This window comes from Athene noctua, chromosome 2 (genome assembly GCF_965140245.1).
Source record: "Athene noctua chromosome 2, bAthNoc1.hap1.1, whole genome shotgun sequence".
Classification (NCBI taxonomy): domain Eukaryota; kingdom Metazoa; phylum Chordata; class Aves; order Strigiformes; family Strigidae; genus Athene; species Athene noctua.
Genome location: NC_134038.1, coordinates 120621696 through 120645719, shown reverse-complemented (window position 1 = coordinate 120645719; position 24024 = coordinate 120621696). Strand labels below are relative to the sequence as shown.

The window sequence follows — 24024 nt, the reverse complement described above, 5'->3', positions numbered from 1 at the left end:
ATCACAGTCATAAATTTATTTTCTCTTATGTTGCATGTGTCATGAACACTTGCCTACATGAACAACAAGAATGCCAAAAAATCTCCTAAGTCTGGCCAGAAGTGCAGTATTTATACTTGAATTAAAATGAATTCCATGTGCAAGCTAAAGTAGCACTCCATCAATAAAACATTTCAACCACTGTCTGTGGTATGGCACTGAGGCATCTCTTTTCAGCTTTATCTGACACTAGGGATTTCTTGCTTTACGTAGCTAAGAATCAACAGAGAACTATTTTAAGTATATCTTCCAGTACTTTGTTTAATTTATATCTAATTTTAAAAACTATTGGAAGACTGGGTGTGCAGGAATACATAAACAAGTATACATTTGAATTTTCATAACAAAACTTTTTCATATTATGGAATTTTGTATTATAAACACTTCTTAACAGGTATCACAATTTAATAAAGAATGTTCCCCTTTCTTTTTCTAGTTCTAAGCCATTAAGTAATTTTGCTTGTTGACAGCTGGAACAAAATATACTCATTTCTAAAACAGAGGAGCATGAAAAATATATTTTCCTATTTGCCATTCTCACTCTTCATTCAGAATGGTTTCATGCAAGTGTAGATATGTTTCAGTATTGAACCAAGTCCAATACTAAAATCTAAACATGACTATATGAAGGATCTAGAGAGGAAAGGGAGTTTGAGGATTATGTAACCAGAAGAGAAGAGCCTTGTCAGTAAAGAGGGTGGTCCACATACGGGCCAATGAAATGATTTCTGGGAATTTGTCAACAGTAATGAATTTCAAGTACCCTCTCCACGAGGACCTTGGGTCTTTACTAAGAAGTAGCACAGTTATTTCGCTGAGTTCCCAGAAAAGTACAAAGAGGTGGTCCATAACAAAGACATAAGCAATCTATTAGTAGACTGAAAGATTTGAACACAACACCTTGAACATGCAGTTGTATCTCACAAAATGCATATATTGTGTGTCCAGCATTAGCGAATAGCCGAGAAAGTTACATGCTGAATGTTACACCATATTACACTTGCAAAAGGTTATTTTAGCATAGCCAAAATGACACAAATACAGCGGTCCAAGCTAGAAAATATGAGGCACAAAGAACTGTAGAGAGACTTGCTTTTCTGTGTCTCTTTAGCTACAACCACTAGCATAGGTCCCAAATACATGAACTGAGAACAAGCAGTGTGAGTGCACTGAGAACTATTTAAGAGACTGAGTTACTCTTCTACAATGGTTAAAAGACTGGAAGGAGACAAAGCTTTGCTTATTCCTCACAAGTATTTCTGTTCAACCAAATGCCAGCACCATCGTTTTATCAGTCGGATGTGTATACTCTGTAGCTGTATTCAAAAAAACCCAAATACACCAGCACTTTTATTAGTAACTTACAGTACATAAATTCCAGTACAAACTTGTAAAGGAATTTCTCCTGAGGGAAAAAAATAGTTAGTTTTAGAGTTTTCCAGAATAGTAGAGGGTTGTTGGGTTTTTTAAATGTTTCAGACATACAAGAGTTCTAAACATCTATATTTATAGGTTCCAAAAGATTTTCAACAAGTCTGTGTACAAAACCATTTTTTTGTTTTAGAGGATGCCTGTTTATCATATTTATCATACATTTTCTTGTCCACTAACAGCATCTATCCAGACACAAGACCACATTAGAATTACTTCAGTCATACATTAATCATAGTTGATGAAAGACTTTAGGCAAGTATTCAGTTTTAATAAAAACTCTTGAAAGTTATTATCCACATAAAGAAATATCTTGGAAAGTTTCACCCAAAAAGCAAAACAGAAACCCAGTAATTAGTAAAAAAATTATACCATCTTAATTTTTAAATAACACTGAACAGATGGTTTAATCTAAGGGTCTATATAAGCCAAAAATAGCAGATAAAAAAAAAATGCATGATAGGAAAGTCCACAGTTCCAGGATTTGAACATACTACATAGCAGGGCTATTCTAAAATGTACAGAAGGTGGAAAAGATGAGGAGCTGGTCTGCTGTCGTCAGATGTAGACAGTAAAGAGTAGCTGCTTTTTTTATATAAAATGTATCAACACTTCTTATTTACCTTTAAATATTTTGCAAGTTTCTGAATTCCCCAGTATTCTGATGGCAAATCGGTGTTTCCTTCCTGACGATGCACAGGCTGTTCTTCATCTTCCTCAGTCTCTGAGGAACTTCCACTAACATCTTCAAACCTGCCTGATGTTTTACTAAAAATAAACAGCATCACCCCTTTTAAACAGCTATAAACTAATATGTACAAGCACATTTTAAACAAGCATCACAACACTGCTTAATAACAGAATTAAAAAAAATATAACTGATGTTGCCAAATACTAAGTATGATGATGATTACTATAGATATGGAAAACAAAAATTTAAAAACTGAAGGAAGAAAAATAAGTAACCCGTACCATTTTGAAGCTGGTTGTATTTTAACAGATGCAGAAGAAATGCCACTGGCTTTCTTTTTGATTTTCAGAGACACAGTACTACTTCTCCCTTCTTTTTCAGTATCTTTTTTTGCGGCCTTGTCATTAAAACATGTATTAAAAAAAATATTATTTTATATATATATATATATATATATATACATAGAGCCAAAAAGCTATGGTTGGACACATATTATGTCAGTACATATGAGCTTATGCACCTACACAATAAATTTCATGAAAAAGAAAGTATGGTGTGTCTTAATTGACTAATTTTGCTTTAATAAAAGAGTGAAATATTAGAAAAATTATATTATGCTGACCTGTATGTGATACAAGAACAAAGAACAAGTATATGCAGACAGAACACAGGTCCGTTTATGCTAGGATACCATGATCAATACCATGATCACGGTGTCCTAGCATGGACTAACCATGACCAATAGCAACTATTCAGGTAGCAGCAGAATAATAATGGAAGAACATGGAAATTATTTTTCCCAGATATTCTTCTGCAAATTGTGATTCAGAGAACTCCTGATAGTCCTTGTATTAACAGTTTTGGATGGATTTTTCTTCCATGAATGTGTCTGATTGCTTTTTTGAGCCCACATAAACAAATGGCCTCTATCATCCTGTGGCAAAGAATCTGAGAGCCTAGCCATGTGTTGCATGAAGTCTCTCCCTTTGTTCTGAACTGTTCTCACTGGCTCATTTTCATTTGATGCCCTTTATTCTTGTATTAGAATGGACAGTTGACTATCTGTTTCCTATTTACTGTCTCCAGTCATTATTTTTTATATCTTACTGTCCCCCAGTCATCTTTTTTCCAGGCAGAAGAGTTCTAGTCTGCCTAGTTCTTCACCCACTGAAGCTGTTGCATAGCTTTGATCATGCTGAATATAACATATCTTGCTTTCCTCATATTCCTAGGCCTAGGTGAGCACAATCTCTGTTTCTTTTTTGTCCCTAATTTACAAGGTTGTGAAAACAAAATGTCCTTTCAAGCCTGGGCTTGTCATGCCATCACAGTCACAACAATAAAAAATACTACCACTCATTATTTCAGCCAATTTCACTCTAACAATAGACCATAAATGACTGTGGAAAAAGATAAGCTCTTGTCCCTGGAAAACATTTTTTAAACTGATGACTGTAGGTCACATCCAAAATCTCTTTTAAAAGTTTCTTGCAACATGTCAAATTGGCAGACTTGAGAAGGTACTGATTTTTTTAACTGGGATGGCAATCAAAGCCATCAGATTCCTTCAGCCATCCAAATTCCTTCAGATGTTCTTCTTCATTAACACAAAATCAGGAAACATTTGGATTTCAGGAGACAAATCCAACAATATCCAATGTATGGATACTTTATTTCTGGGCGTCCAAACTTTGAGTTAATCTCATTAGTGAAGACTGTTGCTAAGCAGAGCTAGAAAAGTGGCTCATATAATATGAAATCATTAAAAATTGGTATTATAAGTAAGAGTCATCCTGTTTTTCCATCTTGGAACTATTTTTCCTCTTTCAGAAAGTGTGGTTTGGATTAGATTGTCTACTCTGTCTTGATTTAAAGGGCATTTTACACCAAAAATATGATAATATCACAGTACTGGAGGACCAGTACTGCAGATGTTTGCAAGATATTTCCCTGCTTTGCTGTGGAAATGACATAACATCATCAAAGTTGTTGCACGACAGAAGAAAACTGAGAAATCTCTTTGGTAGTGCATACTCTCTTCTCAGAAATTAACGTAGTAAAGTTTGCTTTATTGCTCCTAACTTAAGATAATAATGCATGCAGTCCAATCATCAGCACAGTTTAGAGAGATCTATAGGAAAATTCAATTATAAAGATAACTACTTATCTATGGGAAGCAGAAAGCCCAGTATTCTTCCACTTCATAGATGGCTCAAATTTCTTCTTGTCAGTCGATCTCCTTCTTGCTGCAGAACTTTTCACTTTCTCACATACATTCTTTTCTGTAAAATCATAAAGGTTCTGGGATTGGCCAGAGACCTTAGCGTCAACTACTTCCATACATTGATAATTCTTGTCATATGTTGGTTCTTTAAAAAAATTATATTCCTAATAAAAGATGGAGACATGGTTTGTCAGTGATATTGCTGTATGAATAATGCATATTAAAGCAGTAAACTATAAGCATAATTCCACGATGCTGTGCTTAAAAACTGCATGTATTAAATGTAGAATTAGATTATCAGCATAAAATCAGATTGCCTTTAAAACAATGAAATATTAATCTGGAAAGTAGCTGTTACTGTGTGCAAATTAAAGTTTTTGAAATAAATGAACTAGCTGAATTTGGAACTTCCTGAACAAACCTGAATACTGGGTGTTGTTCAGTTTCTAATATGTTAAATAATTCGTGACACAAGAACTTTTATAGAACCTAATTCCAAATTAGTTTTAAGATATAAAATTGCAAAGACGGTCATTCTGCTTTCAATGGATAATTTATTTAAAAACTATTTCCCTCGATAAAGGATTTACAAAAAATTCCCACAAAAAAATAATGAACATAAAACTGAAAATGGGCTATGATAAACTGTTAGACTTCAGTTCCAAGTAATTTCAGTTTATATAGTTTAGAATTAATATTAACACATTCCATTCAGGTTTTTTTCATCTTTTGTCTCTCAGGACAAAACACTGTTGAACAAGCCACATACAAGAATGGAGCTGAGTGGCACCTACCAATCCCTCAGCTGTCTGTGTCTAGTCCCATGGCTGATCAAAAATATCCAGAACAGAAAGGACTCTTGTCAACTTTTATTCTCTCTTGGAACGTATTCAATTTTTACAGGAAAGACAGCATACAACCATTACTTATTATTATTATTATTGCAGCTGTCACTACCAGATAGGTGAAGACATTCCTTCATGTATCTGATTCAAGGCAGTTTTAAGGAGACTGTCACAGTATGGTCTGGTTTTGACTAGTCCCTGATGTGAATCAGCTGTTCCAGGCTTGCTGACCCAACTGTCTAATCATAAACTAACTCATGCTAATTCTCTCATCCTGAAAATGTACTCTAGACAAGGCAATTTAACACATGACAAACTAGACAAACCACCGGGGAATTGATGCTGTAGCTTGACCAGCTAAGCACATTAAAAATGGTTTCCTACAGCACTATATGCCAACACAGCAATTCTAAACGTTAGCTTAAACAAGACCAAGAAGGTAGTATAAAAGTTAATTGGTTTTGCAATATATGTGTATGTAATGAATTTTTTGAAGCTCTTCTCTCCTCAGAAAATAAATCAAAACTATTTCCAGTCATAATTTATTTAATGCAGACAACCTTGGAAATACAGCTTTTCTCTGCTTTTCAGAGTTCTAAGATTTTCCCTCAAATACAAATGCTCTGCAGCTCTACAGTACTGTTTAAATTCCAGTTTTAGAATGTAGAATGTACTAAACCAGCTCTTCAGCAAGCCAATATAGTATGATACTCCTAAACCATTAAAAAGGTATAATTTATACTCTTCAGCATAAACTAATTTACACAGTCAGGGAATACTAAGTGATTCATATGACAATTGAAGGAAAACAGGATAAATTCTATTTATCTACTCTTACTTAATCAGTGTATACATTTTTTGAATAGCTACACTATCTTTATAAGAGCAGAAAACCAGTGAAGAAAGGTATTTGTAAAAATGATTAAATTATTACCATATTTTACCTTTCAGGACCATCAAATGAAGCCAAATCACTTTGAAAATGTATTACCGGTAACTGTGTCTAAAAACATTCATATATTGTCACATTTATGACATGTAAACCAATATGCAGACATAGTATTTAAAAAATTACTTATCTATGGGATAAATAAAACACATTTTTGAGCCTACTGCACTTTCAGACTAACTTACAAATTTAATTCCATTACTGTTAATATAAGCTACTGTATTTATGTGTATAACTCAAAATGCTCTATTCTTTCAGAACTGACAAATATCTATATCTCCAAAAAATAAAATTAGCCCTACATCCCAGAAAGTCAGAACTAAACAATGAGAAAATTTCCCAGTCAAATACTTCCTTCTCGCAATAATTAAAATTGCATATAAATAACCACTACAAAACTTTTGACAGGTTTTAGCCTGTAATGAATTTTACCACCAAGTTATTAATCTGTTATAACCACACTAGAAGTCTGAAAAAACAAGTTTTTATCAGGAAAGATGAAACAGCTAAAATTGCAATGGCACTGTGTGATTTTAGCTAATGTAGAGCTCTAAATAAAAGCCAAAACACTTGCATTTTACAGTGGCTGAAGTAACATAGTATGTAATCTGGATGCATAACTCTCAATTCTGATATTTAAATCAGGCAGTTTTCATAAAAAACTTGGGCTATTATTTATATTGGGGTTACAAAGAATGAAGATAAAAATTTAACTGGTTTTGATCACAGAAAAATATTGTCATAAAAAGCTGACCTTTTCCGTAAGGATATCATATTTTCCTGCTTTAACATTTCCAGGGCTCCATAAAGAATAACACCAGAAAATGAGAAAAACTTTTTATGCAAAATTAGAAACTGACCTCACATGTTGGATCAAACCTCATAATAAGGTATGATAGAACGATATGTGAAATAGTGTATTATTTGCTGTTTACAAAAGGAACATATTTAGTAGAAACTGACACCAACCCAAAGAAAAATAATATATGCATTTCAGAGTCTTTAAAATTCTTCAGTTAATCACAGATTTATCTTTGATAAAGAACATAAACGTTCAGCCAGGTTTATAATGTGATTCTTACCAATGTACAATGTACACTTGTACAAAGTAGAATATACACCCAGTATCAGTAAATACATACCTGTCTAGCCATATTTTCTACAAATCTAGGTGATCGCTCCCTTAAAAATGTAACAATATCTTTATATACATCACTTTTTCTTTCATAATGAATGTCATCTTTACCCTTTAGCTGACCCTTAAAAAAAGAATAAATTCAAAATTATTAATAGTATTGCCTTACGCAGGTAAATTAATCTGCATCATGAAATAGTGCTAAAGAGCACAGATATCATACTGTAATGAATTAGGCACAGAAGCCTCATGCTCAGCAGAGTCCACCAAACTTCAATAACACCTTGTAAAGATGCATGGATCATCTCCATGGATCTCAACAGATAATCAAGATCTTACATAGAGTTCTGCAAGTATTTACTATCAGTTAATTGTACTCTGTGTAGTTCCACTGAAAAGAATTTAGGGCTTATGGGAAGCAACCAAGTAAATAGGAGCTTCCAGTGCAGTATGGCAGATGTCTAAAGGATCAGAAAATAATGCGACCTGACTAGCCTAAGCTTTATGAGCTTCATCCATTAAAAACACACTAAGTCAAAATTTCCCTGGATTTTTTAACTCTTAGGAAATCAACTTGGGGAGTTACGCCTGATGGACATCAGTCTCTCTTCAAAATGAATGTAAGATCTCTGGTCACTGCTTAACACACATCGGGGACTATTATGCCTAAATAAAACCTATCTGTAAGGAAAGAGGTAACCAAAGTAAAAAGTAGAAGGGAAGAGATACTTTCTAAAAAGATTCCACTGAAAGGAGAAGGTACTGCTTATCATTCATAAAAAGACAAAAGCAAGCTGTATTAGCCACACACAGTAATACTAAACCTCAGATCAAGAGCAATGAGGCACTAGAGAGGCATCTAGACCCATAGTACCTTTAAGTAGGAATAGTGTGAAGAACTGTTCGGGCACATTTAAAGACTAAACAAACACTGCTAGCAAAGAGTGCAGAACACACTCCTAGTATAAAACTTACAGAAAAGGCATTCAAAAATATGTGAAAACCAGCATACATTTATTACTGTCTTCTCCTTCTGTATCAATAAACTAGCTCTGCAGGTCTTACAGCCTCAATACCACTACCCTAAACCTGATTTGATTTTTGATTTTAGCACATAAAAATATCCATTACTCCATGGTATCTTTTATTATTACTTACTCCATTTAAAAACACTCCTGCTGTGCTGCAAGTGACATACAAAGGATCTGTGTCATGTGGTTTGATGACTAAATAACAAATTTCTCCATGCACTTGTCTCCAGGGAGGAGCTCGGCATCCATTAGAGAATATGTAATCTGTAACCAATTAGCATTAGTGTTTCTATCCAGTTTAAAAGTACTTTTTAACAGTTACACTTGACGATTAATATAACATGTATACCAATCAAATTCCCAAAACAATACCTTACTCTTAAGAATTCATATGGTTAGGAATTAATCATGAAAAGCTCTGTGACCCATGGCCTGATCCAACCAAGAACTGCAAATGTGCTTAGCACTTTTCAGGATCAGGGACACAGTTCACTTCCTCTACTTCCACTGAATATATTCATATAATTGGAGATTATTTCTGCAAGTAAAGGCTGAAGAACAGCGTTCCATGTCTGAAAATACTTTTTATTTTACTTTATAGCTTTAAAGTAGAAATAAACACTTTACATTTATTATTGAAATTAATTTAGCAAATTTCACACAGAAGTATTTTAATAAGGGTCTATATAAATGTGAGATATGATCAGATCTGGACCTGATGTATACTCCAGTGATTCCAGTGCTGTATCTCCTCCTTTCCCAGAGAAATTCTTGAGAAGATTCACTTCATTATTTATAGCAGCTGGACTTAGCCTTATGTCTCTGCAATTAATAGAAAATGGTCTAAAATGTATTAATTGAAAGGATATACTCAGAGAAATGAAAAGAGAATACTACATGATTTTTTTCTTTTACAACGAGTCTTAATAGCAGCAACAAAAAACTGGAAATGGGTCATTTTCCATTGTTTTTCTTAATTTTATCTGTTAGTTTAGTGCAATTTTAGTTCCATAGCTAATATGAAGTCCTTCTAACTATGAAACAGACTCAGCGTAATACTTAATATGCTTCCATGAAGAAATAAACATTTCCTTAAAAATACTTAACTGTAACTTTATTGTTTGTACAAATGACTTCAATTTGCTACCAAAACACAAAACATATGCAATAAAAAAACCCACACTCATGGGCACACACTTGCATACCCACACCTACAGCAAAATCTTGAGAAAAAAAAGACCTTTTTTCAGTAACTTAGCGAACAGTGAAATTTATTTCAATAAATTTCTTTATGTCACACCAAAAGCACATGTTGTGGGTTGAAACCAATCTGATTTAACAATAAAACCAAAAAATGCACTGGCTGATATGCTTAGCTTTCATTTGAAATGCACTTACTGTGAAATTTGTTTCAAAGAACTATTAAGCAGTTGCAAATCCAGCTGATAAAGAAGAAGAAAGATTTTCATTTTCATCTCTGTTTCAGGGTCATCATCTTTTTTCACTTTGTCAAGTAAATGCAACATGGACATATCTTCTCCTTCAATGGTCCCATATTCAGAGCCAAGAATTTTCACTATAGGATCTCTGTTAGCTGTAAACATGAAACAGAATCATATAATGTGATACTATGTTCAAAATGATTAGGCAAGACAAACACTTTTTGACTCAATCACTGAATAATTTTGATGTTATTAATTTACAATAAGAGCTTTAATAATGTGCAGTTATTCAAATATCACCGCATGATGTATTCTTTCAGATCCCTCTGTTGTAATTTGAAATGTATTTTTTTAAATATGACAATATTAAGAAAATAAATTTTTCATAACAAAATTGGTTTTCACAACAAAGATGAAGATTCATTCAACTGAGAGGTGAATATTAAATACTTGCTTTTATCAACAGCCCCCGTTCCATAAACTATGCCTGGCTGATCACCAAAACAGGAAATCAATGGGTTTAACTCACTGAAAATTGATCATTTTGGAAATATGATTTAGTGTTAAAAGAACATGTTTAAAGTTTTCCAGCAGCATTCCCAATGGCCACATTACTTCCTCAGCTATGCCAGCTGTTCTTTTTGGTAAACACTGACATAACTGCATGACAATGGGTTTTACAAAACTATTTTCCTCTGTTCCTGCAAATGAAGTGCATCTGTGAAAGCCTCTGCATGATACCCTGTCCATATTATGCTTCCCTATTATTCATGGTTGATCACTGTCAGTGACAGGATCCTGGATTAGATGGATCTGAAATCTGATCTGGTATGAGCATTTATATTTTAGTATTGCAGATGCAATTTCTACTAATATTACCAAAGAATATTACTGATCTCTTCTACCTCCAGTGAGGACATTCAACATAGTATATCAAAGATCTTCTTGTCAGTTTGAAAATCTAGGACTTGAATATGACTCAGTAGAAGTACTCATACCTATGTTTTAAAAGCCACTGTAAGAAGGACCTGGAAGTGCTCACTGTGAACCTTGTGCAGATAAGAATGTCTCAAGCATATAAGTTTTTCTTTGACTATTTTTTAAGGATGTAACATTTTAAAAGAGGATTAAACTACAAACATAGGAAAAACTGCTATTAGCCTCCAATAAGACATTCTTTTTCAGAAATTTAAACCTACTGTCTGTTGCAATAGATCGAGTATTACTCAGTATACATGAATTTGTATATGAGAATCAACAGTTTTAACTTTATTCCATATTTCTCTGTTGTTGACTTCTATGAAACTAAAAGTAGAAATAGAAACTTCATCAGGTTCTGCATCAGCACCTTTAGCCACCTTCATGAATCAACACCTTCACATAGACTTAAACCCAAGGCATGCCTTTCTTCACATTTCAAAAACATGAAGGAGAAGACATACTTTTTAAGACAGAGGAAAGATATATATATATAAAAAAGAAAGGAAACCTTCAAGGCATGCCCGTGCTTCCTTTAACTTGTTTTCCATAGCAATTTGTAGCAAATGGGACAGCTGGTCAAAACTGCGAACTCTGAGAGTTGATGCCATGAGAAGAAGCAATGGTTGGCCATCTTTATCTTTGGCTTCAGACTGAACAGTTGCTCCACTAGAAGAGTTAAATGGTATCTTTTTAAAATAAGAACTTTAATAAACAGCAAATTTTAGAGAAGAATCTGGAACGTTATTTAAGCTTCACATGATAAAGCATATACAATTTCTTTAAACAGTATGTCAGTAAACTTCTGAGGTAGACCAATTTATTCACTGCAAATCAGCAGGTGGACATGCCTGAAGGAGGCTGGGACCCCATGCCTGGAGCAGGCTCCTGGCATGACCTGTGGACCCATGGAGAGAGGAGCCCATGCTGGAGCAGGTTTGCTGGCAGGACTTGTGACCCTGTGGAGCAGTTTGTGAAGAACAGCAGCCCATGGGAAGGACCCACATTAGAGAAGTTTGTGGAGGACTGTCTCCCGTGGGAGGGACCCCATGCTCGAGCAGGGGAAGAGTGTGGGGCAGAAGGAGCATCAGAGACAATGTGTAATTGACCACAATCCTCATTCCCTGTCCCCCTGTGCCACACGGGGGTAAGGATGCAGGGAAAATTGGGAGTGAAGTTGAGCTCAGGAAAAAGGGAGGGGGCAGGGGAAGGTGTTTGAAAATTTATTTTTACTTCTCATTATCCTACTCTGACTTTTGATTGGCAATATATTAAACTAATTTCCATGAGTAGAGTCTGGTTTGTCCATGACAGTAATAGGTGAGTGATCTCCCTGTCCTTATCTTGACCCATAAACCTTTCATTGGATTTTTTCCCCTGTCCAGTTGAGGAGGGGGAGTGACAGAGCAGCTTGGAGGGCACCTGGCAGCCAGCCAAGGTCAACCCACCACACAGGAGCCACTCCTAACACTAACAGAAATCACAGGGCTAATCACAGACAAAGTCTTAGGAATAGACAGTGCAAGTTGTATAAATCATTAACTATGTCTGTTTCACAACCAGGATAGTCTCAAATTCTCACAAAATCCTACAAATTTTAACTCAAAATTTTCAATATAATCAGTAAAACCCCCACCCATTTCAGCCTCCCAAATACACTAAGTCTTTATGACAAATGAGAACAGTTTTGCTTCACAGTTCACCTTCAACATTTCAATACACACTGCACTTCAGGCTTACTTGATCTCGTAACCCTTTCCAAATACTGAACAGTCCAATTGCGTTTTCCACTCAAGCGGCTCTCTGAAGAGAAATACTGCTTCCTGAGGATGTCTAGTGCTGAAGTCCTCCGCAAACTTAATAATTTGATTTAAAAGCGATTCATTCAAAGGAGTGATTTCGAGTGTGCCATTTCCAATACCAGCAGCAGTCCACTGAGCTGCTCTTGCTAATGCCGCTCCCATGGTCTCAACCAGTATCAAAGGTGTACACCTTAGCAAAGAAACATAGTCAGAGATTGACCAAACTGATCTCTCAAATGATAAATGCAATACGCTCTGGCTGCTATAATCTGAAATAAATATAGCTAGGAATGATTAGATCCTTTTAACTCATTTAAATCCCCGAAGTGAGGAAGGGGGAACTGAAGAAAACTCGCAAATTTTAAAGAAATACGGAAATCGGGTGAAAACACGGGGTTTTTTTCATTAGTTCTGGCGCTTTTAGAAACTTGGGGACCTGACAGCCGAAAGCCTCTGTTGTGGCTGTTAACAAAAGGCTCTCAGGTTCTCCTTGGAAAGTTGATCCCACTGTTAAAACACCCTACACGCATGCGATGGACACATATAACCCCCAATGACCGCCTCAGCACTTTCTTTAAACGGAAGAAAAAGGGGGGTGTGAGACCCGCCCGTCAAGCGCGGAGAGGCCGAGAGCCACCGAGGTGAGGCGGGCACGGGCAGGCCTCGCCCCTGAGGGGAGCCCGGGGGGTCCGCCATGGCGCCGGCCGCGCCGCGCTGCGCCGCCTGCCAGGGGCAGAGGCTGGGTCAAGGCTGCCGCGGGAGGCGGGAGGGATCCTGAAGCCCGGCGGCTGCGCGGAGCCCCCCAGGGACGCAGGGAGCCCCCCGGGGACGCAGGGAGCCCCCCGGGGACGCAAGGAGCCCGGCGGATGGCCGCCCCTCACCGCTCGCCCCCATACCTCGAGCCGCGTCGGACCCCGGCATCGCCGCTCGGGCCGCGGCCGAGGCCGTCGGCGTTGCTATGGGGACGGGGCCCGGCGGCCGCGTTACCGGGAGAGGCGGGTAAACACCAGCGGCGCCCGGCGGTGGGGACGGGCCGCTGCCCCCGGGCTGCCGCCTCCTTGGACGGAGGGGAAGGGCGGAGGTGTTGCACCCCGGAGCAGGTGGATGAGTGCGAGGGGCGGCCGCTGCTGCAGCCGCGGCCCACAGTGTCGCTCAGAATCCGGGGGTGCCGCGGTAGGGGCCTCTTAGTGAGGCTTGCAGGGTGCAAACCTGACATTTGAAAGGGGCCGGGAGCCATCAGAGGGGTCAGGGCTAGGCAGGAGGGTGTGTGAGCTGGGTGGTGAAGTGAGTGAAGCTGAGGCTAAAGGGGAGGACATTTGTCATTAGAAGGTAAGAGGAGCTATATTTAAAATAATAAAGCTGGCTATGGTGTGGAATTAAATAATGTGGCAATTAGAGTTACTTTACACTGGAGTTTAAAGGAAGACCACCAAACACTTTCTAACTTGAATTTTAGCCAGTATAGTCTAAACCTTTCACTAGCTTTCAGTCATTACAAGAAAACAGCTTTAATTAATAAGGTTAACATAGACCACTTCCGTACTTAAGGCAGTGTGACAGATTATGCTTGAAATGCTTTTTGTTAAAGAAAATGTAAAACGAAATTAATGTTTCGTGAAAGAAGTAAATGAAGTATGTATGGGCAGTGCTAATGAATAGAGTCCTTTCTCATACCGAGGACAACACAACACTATAGAGATGCAATTAAAGCATCCCAAACACAGAATGGAAATGGACACTATTTCCCCAACACTGCTGTTGATTCATAATGCGAATGAGACATAACTCTGGATACATTTTTAAGTTATAAAGTTGCTACTGCACTCCTACCCGCCTGTCTCATCTTTTGTACCACTGGGCTGATAAGAACTATATTCCCTGACTTCCCACCTGTAAATCCCCCCTCCAGTTCAATTATCTGGGTCCACAAAATACCTATCTGATGATAAAAACTGGGACTTATATTTGACCGAGGAAGGAATGGTTACTTGTTGCACACTAGCTGTAATCAGGAGGCTGTGTTCAGCTTTCCAGTATATGTGTCCTTCCAAAGGCATAGGAAAACGATCCTTTCAAGGACAGTCCAAGAGTAGTACCCAGATGTCCCAGCATCATAGAGTTAACATAGCCAAGAGTTACTGTACCGAGAACTCAGGTGGTAAGAAACCTCTAATAATGAAGAAGGTCATGTGGGATATATCTCAAAGAATAACAGTGTGGTATTAATACATTTTTTTCATGGAGATGATTGTCCATATACTTTTTACTTACTGAAACTTTCAAACAGTAACTACGGATAAGTACATGCAGTCTGCACAATAATGACTTAAGAATAGCATTTGCTTTTCTTGTTTCACTGCATAACTTCGAGAAGCTAGGAAATGAATCATTTGATTAGGTGAAAACAAAAACAGTTTTTGTAAGAAGCCTGGGTAAAGACAATGCAATTTCTTTTCTTTATGGAATACTATGTATGAAGGCATTTCCAGAAATAATGAAATCTCTTCTTTTTACTGAAACGATGACTATTAAAAAGTTGAATTTGATGGGCAGAAGGTGCAAATAGCAAAATGTGAAAGAGAGTAAAAGTATCCCCACCATGGGTGGTGTGGAGTGAAGACAGGGAGTTTTCACACAGAGCTGAGTATTTTAAGCAAGAAGTCGGTGGAGTAAGAAATAGAATTCCTAAATGAGATCATTCTGTTCCACTGAACAGCAAGAAGGAAAGATATTTCAGTGGTGAAGATAAATGGGATGATTTGCCCTCAAAGAGTATGCATCTCCACTTGCTATAAAAGGAGCTTTGCTAACTAGCTTAGGCTTAGTTACCAGTGAAACTTCCTGTGGGGACAGATAAGTCAAAAAATCAAAAAGCAGAACATGTCCTGCAAGCCATCAGTGAGGAATGATTCTGAGATGCTGTGATGCTGTGAATGCTGCTGGGATCTGGTATTAGAAGCTAAAGGCCTATGGATGGTCTAGAGGTTGGAGGTGCTTTTCCCCTTTCTTCTTTGTGGCAGGCAAATACTGACTTTGTAGCTCAGCTGCACTTATAGAAAGACTCTACTGAAGACTATAAACCATCTGATTTAATTTCTAACCCCTGTTTGTATGACTAGGTTGTGTCTATTTGTTCTTGCATCAACACTGGTCCTTTATTTTCAAGGGTTACCTTTCCTCCTTAGATCTTACACACAGTTTCTGAGTTAGAATTTTTATCTTAGACTCCACTTTGCTAGGCTAAAAAGTTCAGTTCCTTTCGTCTCGGCCTGCAAGTTCTTAATTTCTCTTACTATGTTATTATCTCTTATTTGCCTGTGTTCCAATCTGAGCTTGTTTTTCTTAAATAGATTTGACACAGTATCTAAGGTGATGGAGTCCCCATCCCTGGAGGTGTTTAAGGGTAGGGTCAACTTAGCGCTGAGGGATATGGTGTAGTTGGGAACTGTTAATGTTGAGTTGATGGTTGGACTGGATGATCTTCAAGGTCTTTTCCAACCTAGACAATCCTGTGATTCTGTGATTCTGTAAGGTCATTTCACCTGGACCCATTACAATGGCATTAATAGTCTGCATCTCTTTTGGAAGTTCCCCAACCACTACATTCTAGGTTTGCATTTGTTTTCAGATCATATTAGGGATTGTTGTCACCTTGCAACTGAATAATACAACCAATTCTTAATCCATTACTTTTCAGCTGATGAGTTTGTAGCTTTCTGCAGGATTTAAGCGTATAGCATTGTAGTTTGCCCTTATAAAATCAAATTCCATTTCTAAAGAAAAAAAATACTTGTAGTACATCGTGTCTGTCTTTTGGTCCCCATCCTCTCCCTCTTTCCAAAGTAATTTTTGAACCTGGAAAATTTGAACCATATTTCACAGAAGGTTGTGATCTTGGAAATAGTTAAGCTCCTACAAGTTTTGCAAAACCTGAGGTAGTTGAATTGAGGGGAATGCAATGCCCTTGCTGAGGTGAAGGCAGGCATATGAACTGCAGATCACGCTCTGTAGCAACCAGCCAAGTGTTTTGTTCATACTGTGCTGGCTAATAAGAACAGCAGTAACCTCAGCCTTGCCCAGTGGGTGTTTTATGGAGAAGGTAGACAGCAGAAGATTAAGGAACAAAGCACATCATTCTATAAGAAATCAGATCTCATTACTTTTGCTGCTCATGAACTCTTTCCCTGACCTTCAAGTCAGATGAAAATGTTAGGGAGCCTAGGGCAGAGTTTGTGGGTGCAGGGATTTCCAGATGGTACCTGTTCACATGCAAGTACTCTGCCATCCCTGCCCTACACCTCACTGAGTTCTGTGAACTGCATTCCTCAGTGCCAAAGCTTTTCCCTCATTCCCTTGTATGATTTGAACAATTTCTGTTCCTGCTGTCTGCTCGTAGTCTCTGTGCTCTATAGTCTTTTGCACGTTTTCAGACACGTATTGTCTGTAGCAAGTCATTACTGCAGTTAAGCTCTGAGTGATTCCCTTGGTCGTGTTCAGGCTTGTCTTGCTGGATGACAAGAAGTCATGCCTTCTTACATCAGCTGTCACTAAAAAATAAGCACTTAGGAACTCCCTCACTTAGCCAGACTGAAGGATATTTAATTTTGCTTTTGCTTTTGCCAGATTTGATTGATCAATGCTGTTAATACCTCCTAGCACAAGAGTATAAATGGATATATTGGAAAATTTTGTCTGAAAGATAAAGTGTTGAGTAAAGCAATCACTTAAAGAATTACGAAAGAATGCTCTTGGTGACTCAAAATCAGCATGCAAAAAATTCCAGGCAATAAAGTCATAATGTATTCTCAAAAGCAGTTTACTCAGGAACTGGGTCCACCCAGAGGTAGCATTTGCACCATGTTTGGCTAATTCTATAAATTAGTAGTAGTACATTTATGTACTAGTGCCTTTTTACCCTATTTTTTTTTTTTACATTTCTAATGTAAAAGACATTTTATAAAACAGTAGGTGAAATGTTTGCCTGAGCATAGTCAAAGATGAGATCATTTGTTACTGGCACAAAGAAATGGGGAATATGAAGAATCTCTTAACATGGAGAGAAGGGCAATTGGAAATTTTTTTTTACAGTCTCAAAGTTGCAGCCAGAATGTGTAAGCAATTTTTCTTGTATATTTTTCCTCACATTATTGTAAAATAGGGTGTAGATTATTACTATTAAAGTAGAGCAGTAATACAAGTTGTAAAAAACAGTTGTAGAGGCTTACATAAGACCAAAAAAAAGCCATTTGAGGTAAATAAAACCAGCTATTCCTTCATATATTCTGATGTTTTGATCAGAAGTTTAGCTGATGAGCTTCATGGGCAGTTTGTCAGACTAGCTGAAAATCAGGAGAAAACAAGATAATATTTGTTGATGTCTTTTTACTGTAAAATTTACACATTTTTGGGAAACAAAAGTCCTACTGTTTTGATGAAAAGGGAAGAGAAATAAAAATTAAAGTTGTGCTGCATTTGTTTCATTTTGTGCAATCTTCAGGTGCCTAGAGTTGTTAACAAACATTTTTATGCATCTTAAATTATTGTAAGCTGTTGTTAGTTTGTTGTTGGGTTTTTTTAATTAGGGAGTAGTGTTTTGTGGAAAGGCAGAGTTTCAGCTCAAGAGGCAACCTACATGAATGTGGGTTCATTGTAAAAAGAGGGAGAGGACATGATGAATCTGTTGATGTCTTTTCTTTAAGCATGATTTTATGGAAAACAATGTTCAAAACCTAATCCTTATAAAGCAAATGAGTACTCTTTTTTCACTGAGTCTCTGATTTCTGTGTTGTGATCTCCCACTTACCTCTTGTTTTCTGGGTAATTATATGCTTTAAAAAAAAGCCAAATTATCTGAAGTGAGGATTTTAAAAGATTGGACATTGTACAGTATGTCTTGGCCCTAGAACTTAAAAACCAGAAAAGACCATTTTTCAAATGGGACTCAATGCAAGGGACAAAGAGGTATGCAGTGTTGTGCATGGCTGTCTGGTGAAGAGGCAGTTACTTCAAAAATATTCAAGGAAAATAAAGCAGGACAATATTATGGTTAATAAGTTATAGATTAACAGTATCTGGATAGTTATTTTCTGAACAATGACAATAACAGAGATTCTGCTGTTCTTTTTTAGAAATGGCTTCCAGATGGGAATCATGGTTTACAGTCCAAGATTGAATGTGATTTAATAAGGTTTTATCAGTAAAGAATATAGTATTTCAGAATATGAACTGTGTTACTAGACTGTGCTTCCCTCTATTGTAGATGGTTGGTTGTTCCCTTTTGTTCATTTCTGTTTATTATTGCCCAGGTCTTTTGAATATTTCTGAGTATAATTTGGAAGAAACAATCAGTGTTTACAGGTAGTAACCAGATGACTGTGACTATGTCATAGTAATATTTGGAGTACCAGGTTAGAAGGCTGTGATTTTGAAAGACTTAATGATTTCATTCACATGTTTTCTTTGTAGCATCAGAACAAGATATAGGTCAGGTTATCAGGGGCCTTAACATGATGGAATATCTTTTCTTTGAAATTTAGGCTGTTTTTCCTGGGTTTGTAATACTTTAGTGGGGGATAATTACATTAAAGGATTTTTCTTTTTAAATCCTACATTATCTTTCTGCATCCTCAACTTCAATTCCCTCTTCATGTAATATGAAATTTCTGCTCTTAAAATACGTGTACATAATAACACCGAAAGAGAAAGCTTCAGAGAAAGATATTCTGGAGTAGAGTTATTTAAGTATATGAATAAATTTTAAATTGTTTTAAAATGCTGACTTTTACAGGAGGAGTCACCAAAGTACTGACTCCATTAGCCACCTTAATTTGTTCATGTACTGGTACAACCCCTTACATACCAAAAGGATTAATGGCTGATTCTATTTTTCTAATTGATTCTTCCCTGTATAAAAAATTTTGCTTATATTTTTCCAGGGAGAAAGAATATCTATTCATTTTGATATTTATATAAAATGCTTTTTCTAGAACTAAATTATTCTGACCTTAATAGTATAGCAATTCAGTATTCATAGAAGCTACATAATGGCTTTTAAAATTTTCTCATTGGTTAGTTGAATTAATTTTATGGGTGGATTATAACTACAAAGTTAATACAGTTTCTGTACAGCCATCAGAAAGATAAAGAAGCCTTTTAAAGCTTCAATGTAAATCAAGCATTCTAATTTATATTATAAAAATTAATGGAACTTCAACAGTGATATTTTTCTCTGGAGTAGAAGAGATTCAATCAAAACAAAACAGAAACAACAGAATATTTATCCAAAATAGTGTGTGCCAAGTGGAATGGACAACGTGGTAACCCTGCAAATTAGAGCACCTTACTTTTAAGTCAGGAGTATCCAGAACCACTATTCACCTTTGTAATTTAGAAAAGGTTTTGACTTTCTGTCTAGTAATACAAAAAATGGAGAATTATTTTTAAATGTAGGAAGAAAAATTGCCAGCTACGCTTATTAGTTGTGTGTTTTGCCTGTGGTGCTAGGCATTTGAAATAACTTGATATTAAAAGTAATACTGCAGACAGTGTGTCTTGTACTGTGATTGAAGACAGCGTTTTTAGCTTTCAAACATAAACCATTTGCAAGTGAATGCTACTGACATGCCCAAATGCCTTTTGCTTTCTTAGTGGTTTCTAAAAATTGCCTCCCTTTTCAAGGGGAAGAAGGGAGAAAGGATTGGGCTGTTTGTTTTGGGGTGGGAGTGTGAAAGGGAGATTGTTTTAAAATTAGAAATAGAATGTCATAAGTAGTCTCCATTTATGGCTTTCTTTTCCTAGAGGAAAAATGAGAGGTATTGGTGGAAAGTATTTTGGACTGTAACGTGGTGATATTAATCGGGAAAGAGAGTTTGGCTGTTTCATGAAGGCCGAATTCTCAAACTAGGTGCTAATACAAACATGCAAAAGACACTGCATAGTTAAAGACAATTTAAAATCCTTTTCTTTTCAGGTATTCAGTTTCCAGTTATTACTAGCCCCATTTCACTACTTAGGCAATCACCAATAGTAATTCTGGGTAATTCCCTGCATAGGTTTTATGAAAAGTAACATAAAAATAATAAAAAAAAAGTCCAAATCGTTTTTCCCCCGTTATATAATCAGAAAGAAAGCCAAGACTGACATCAGGGCGTTTTCTCCTCTTCGTAGGTCATTTTAAGGCAGATATTCAAGCACCTTGGAGCAATCGCTGGTTTTGAAGAGACTGCTTCTATCATTTATGGTGGTACAGTAATATTATATGGGAAAATGTGAAATTGTGAGAGGAGTGGAGTTCAGAATAAAGCCAAATCACTACAGGGTTTGAGCAGCAACTGGCTGTAAAGTGAATATGGAGAAACAGTTGGATGTTGCAAGGTTGAGCGTTAATCCAGTGCCTGGTAGAAAAATAATTTATTTATCTAAATTTCTGTTTCATAGTGATTGTACTGTGCAAGCTACTAGACAAAACGAAATAAAAAAGCAACTCTCCTTCAAGTCCACAGAATATATTTGATGATACTGACATCGTCACTCAGCTTGGATGAAAAATAAGTCCTGCGTGAAAGAGAATAGAGGTTATAGCTCCATTCCAAATCCTTCTACAGTAGAACCTCAAACTGGGGAGGAAAGTTGCCTTTTTATCAAAATTATTTTTACTGAGAGAAGCAGAAATGCGTGTTACTTATACATGTCTTCTTGCATAGTGTACATTCTGATACAGTTAATTCAGCCAATTTTCTGGTATTATCCTCAAGATCTGTGCCATGGATATTAGAGTCCTCCATATGGGTACATTTTTCCTCTGATTTTTTCCATTTCTTCTTCTGGTAATAACTGTATAAAATCAAGCATTTTATTTGAAATTTAGAATCATTGAGGTTGTTCTAGTGGATCTGAAGCTCTCCCCCATTTTGTTAGTTACTTATTTCATTGTAGAAAGGGTTACATCTAGATGTTATATCTTCATTTATTTTTTAGCTCAAGCAGAAATGGAGATTAAAACTGTCTATTTTTAAAAAGTCTATTCTTTTTGCATCCAATTTATGCATAAATGAATATTTCAGTTTATTATAAGAGCTGATGATTTCCAGCAAGCCTTCAACTCTGAATGTAAAATTTGGGGGATGAAGCAGGCCACTTTTTCAAAATGCATGCACATGTGGTCTGTTTAGATTTGGGAAGAATAACACTGAATAGTTTGAATGTAATTTTTCTTGGAATATCAAGTTAGCATCTATTGCTTCAGTATTGAAAAGGTTGCTGATTATGATGCCAAGAGACTGTCTTACAGGGTAGTTTGAAATAATTTCTGAGAGATGGAAGGAGATTCTGTCCCTGCTGAAAAAATCATACATGGCAATAATTCAGTATCTGCTCCCTTTGTCATCAGTAGATTTCTGTCATCGATTTCGCAGGAGGAAAAATTTGGTCCATCAACAATACTGTCAAATAGCAGGCAGGTAAACTTAATTTTTACCAGACTCTTTCAAAAAATCTAGTACCCATGACATTCTAAAACATAGTTTAGTTATATTAAAGACATTTTTCTGCTGAGATTACAGTGTAAAAGATTTGTGATTTGTTCTGATTTTGGTGGACTTTCACACTGAAAATGAGGAGAGTTTTTGTATGGCAGGGCTCAGAAGCAATTAGGCTTAAGACTCAGAAGAAATGTACTACCAATGAGCAGTTTGCTACTGCTGTCAAGTAAATATATGCATATTTAAGCATGGTAAGCCCAAAATGATATGCTTTAGTGATTCATTTATAATGGTATTTTATTCTTTTGATATTTTGGTTCAGTAACACCACTAAATTTGAAGCAGTGAGATTTAAGAGTTAATAAAAGTTTTGTGCCATTAAAATGTTTAAGTGCAGAACAAAATTTGAGGATCCAAATCTGCAAATTTTTATGAAAGCAGTCCTTTGCATCTCCTGCTAGATATGCTATACTGCACAATGAGTATGATGTAGAAGTCGGTGCCAAAGCTGGCTCATGGACTGGAAGCAGGCTACCCTATTTGTGCAGTGCTTTGCCAAAGCTAATTTACTTTGCTAAAAACCAGGGTAAATTAGACAGTGTGCAGCACTAAGCAATGTGGTTAAACTGCTTCCAGTTACCCAAGCTGGCTCCTTCTGAGCTGCTTTGGCTATCTCTCCACAGCACTGTGTTGTGCAGCACAGACATGCCCTGACTAAAATTGATGTGTGTGAAATTTTATTCATGTAAGGAAGGACTGACGAATCATACCCCTCCTTTCTTCTCCAGAAATTCTGTCCTCAGATACATGCAGAATGTACAACTAAGCATGTCTTCAAGTAACTACAGTGTAACTGTCATTGCATTTGACCTCAGAAATGTGATTCTCTGAGTAAACACAGAAAATGGAGGCACCGCAACTGATTGTAATTAAATATAAGTGGCTGAGCACAGATCTGTGGTATAAATAGATGTGTTACGGCTGACAGTTAAAGTTTGAGTTCAGCTTACTTGTGAGCCTTTGCATTACTCATGTAAATCAATGTTCTCACTTACAAGAGAAACCTCATAATTTACCACTACCCATAAAGTATCCTCACTGTAATCAATAGTGATTCCTATATGGAATTACTGTGCAGAGCAACCTTTCTTCCATCCATATCCTCAGCATGATTGCTGTATGGTTTGGCACCACGACAGAAAAATATCCAGTGAGCTCAGTAGTTTTCTGCGTGGAAGGACTTAGCTGTCCTAATTTTGTACAAAAATTCCATTCAGTTTAAAGCAAGCAAAACTGAAATTAAATACTCCACATGGGGAGGGATCGAGTAGAATCTTCAGGGGGGGAAATTGTTTGCAATCTCACTGTATTGAGACTTTGAAATTAAATTCAGCTTAATTTTATTCTAATAGAAGTAGAATACAGTAATTAAAAATGCTTGGCATTGTCTGCCATGCTAGTAACAGTAAAGGATGATCGGATGATTTTTTTTATCTCCACTTTTGGTGATAATTATATATGCTGTATTTGAGACTGAGAGGAGACCGTATTCAAATGAATCTCAAAACATTTTACTGCTTTCTGATTATGTGAGCACACTGCGATGCACATACAGACATGCTGTGCTTGGCTCTTCAGTCTGCCAAACAGGAATGATGAGTGCAGGGGTGTTTCTGAACCCCTCCACTCCTCGGGAGCCTGGGGGTGCCCATGTCAGTGCAGGGCTCTGAGGCACTCTCCCAGGCCACCCCATGGAGCCACTGTCCCTGTCTGATGGGATTCCCCTCTATAAAACAGGCTGAAGATTAAAACAGTGAGGCAGTACTGAAACATGCAGGAACCTGAGTCCTCTCTAACTCACCACTTTACTAGACAGCTCTACAAGTTCATGGGCAATTGCCAAGTAGCCACGAGCCCATGACATGAGCAAGATCCTTCCTGGAAGCAGCCAGTGGTGTCAGTAAGTGGTAGGTGTGCT

General features: G+C 36.9%; 1 protein-coding gene across 1 annotated transcript in view; it reads right to left on the bottom strand.

The window, feature by feature from the left end:
* ODAD2 (outer dynein arm docking complex subunit 2) overlaps positions 1–12729 on the bottom strand; it is an 88606-nt gene extending 75877 nt beyond the window's left edge. The window contains exons 1-9 of the mRNA XM_074897964.1: positions 12506–12729; positions 11277–11434; positions 9744–9939; positions 9061–9167; positions 8473–8609; positions 7322–7438; positions 4329–4549; positions 2443–2565; positions 2094–2238 (exon numbers count right to left, since the gene is read on the bottom strand). Coding sequence (XP_074754065.1) covers positions 2094–2238; positions 2443–2565; positions 4329–4549; positions 7322–7438; positions 8473–8609; positions 9061–9167; positions 9744–9939; positions 11277–11434; positions 12506–12729 — 1428 coding nt within the window. The remainder of the gene's footprint in view (positions 1–2093; positions 2239–2442; positions 2566–4328; positions 4550–7321; positions 7439–8472; positions 8610–9060; positions 9168–9743; positions 9940–11276; positions 11435–12505) is intronic.
* Between the last annotated feature and the right edge of the window lie 11295 nt (positions 12730–24024).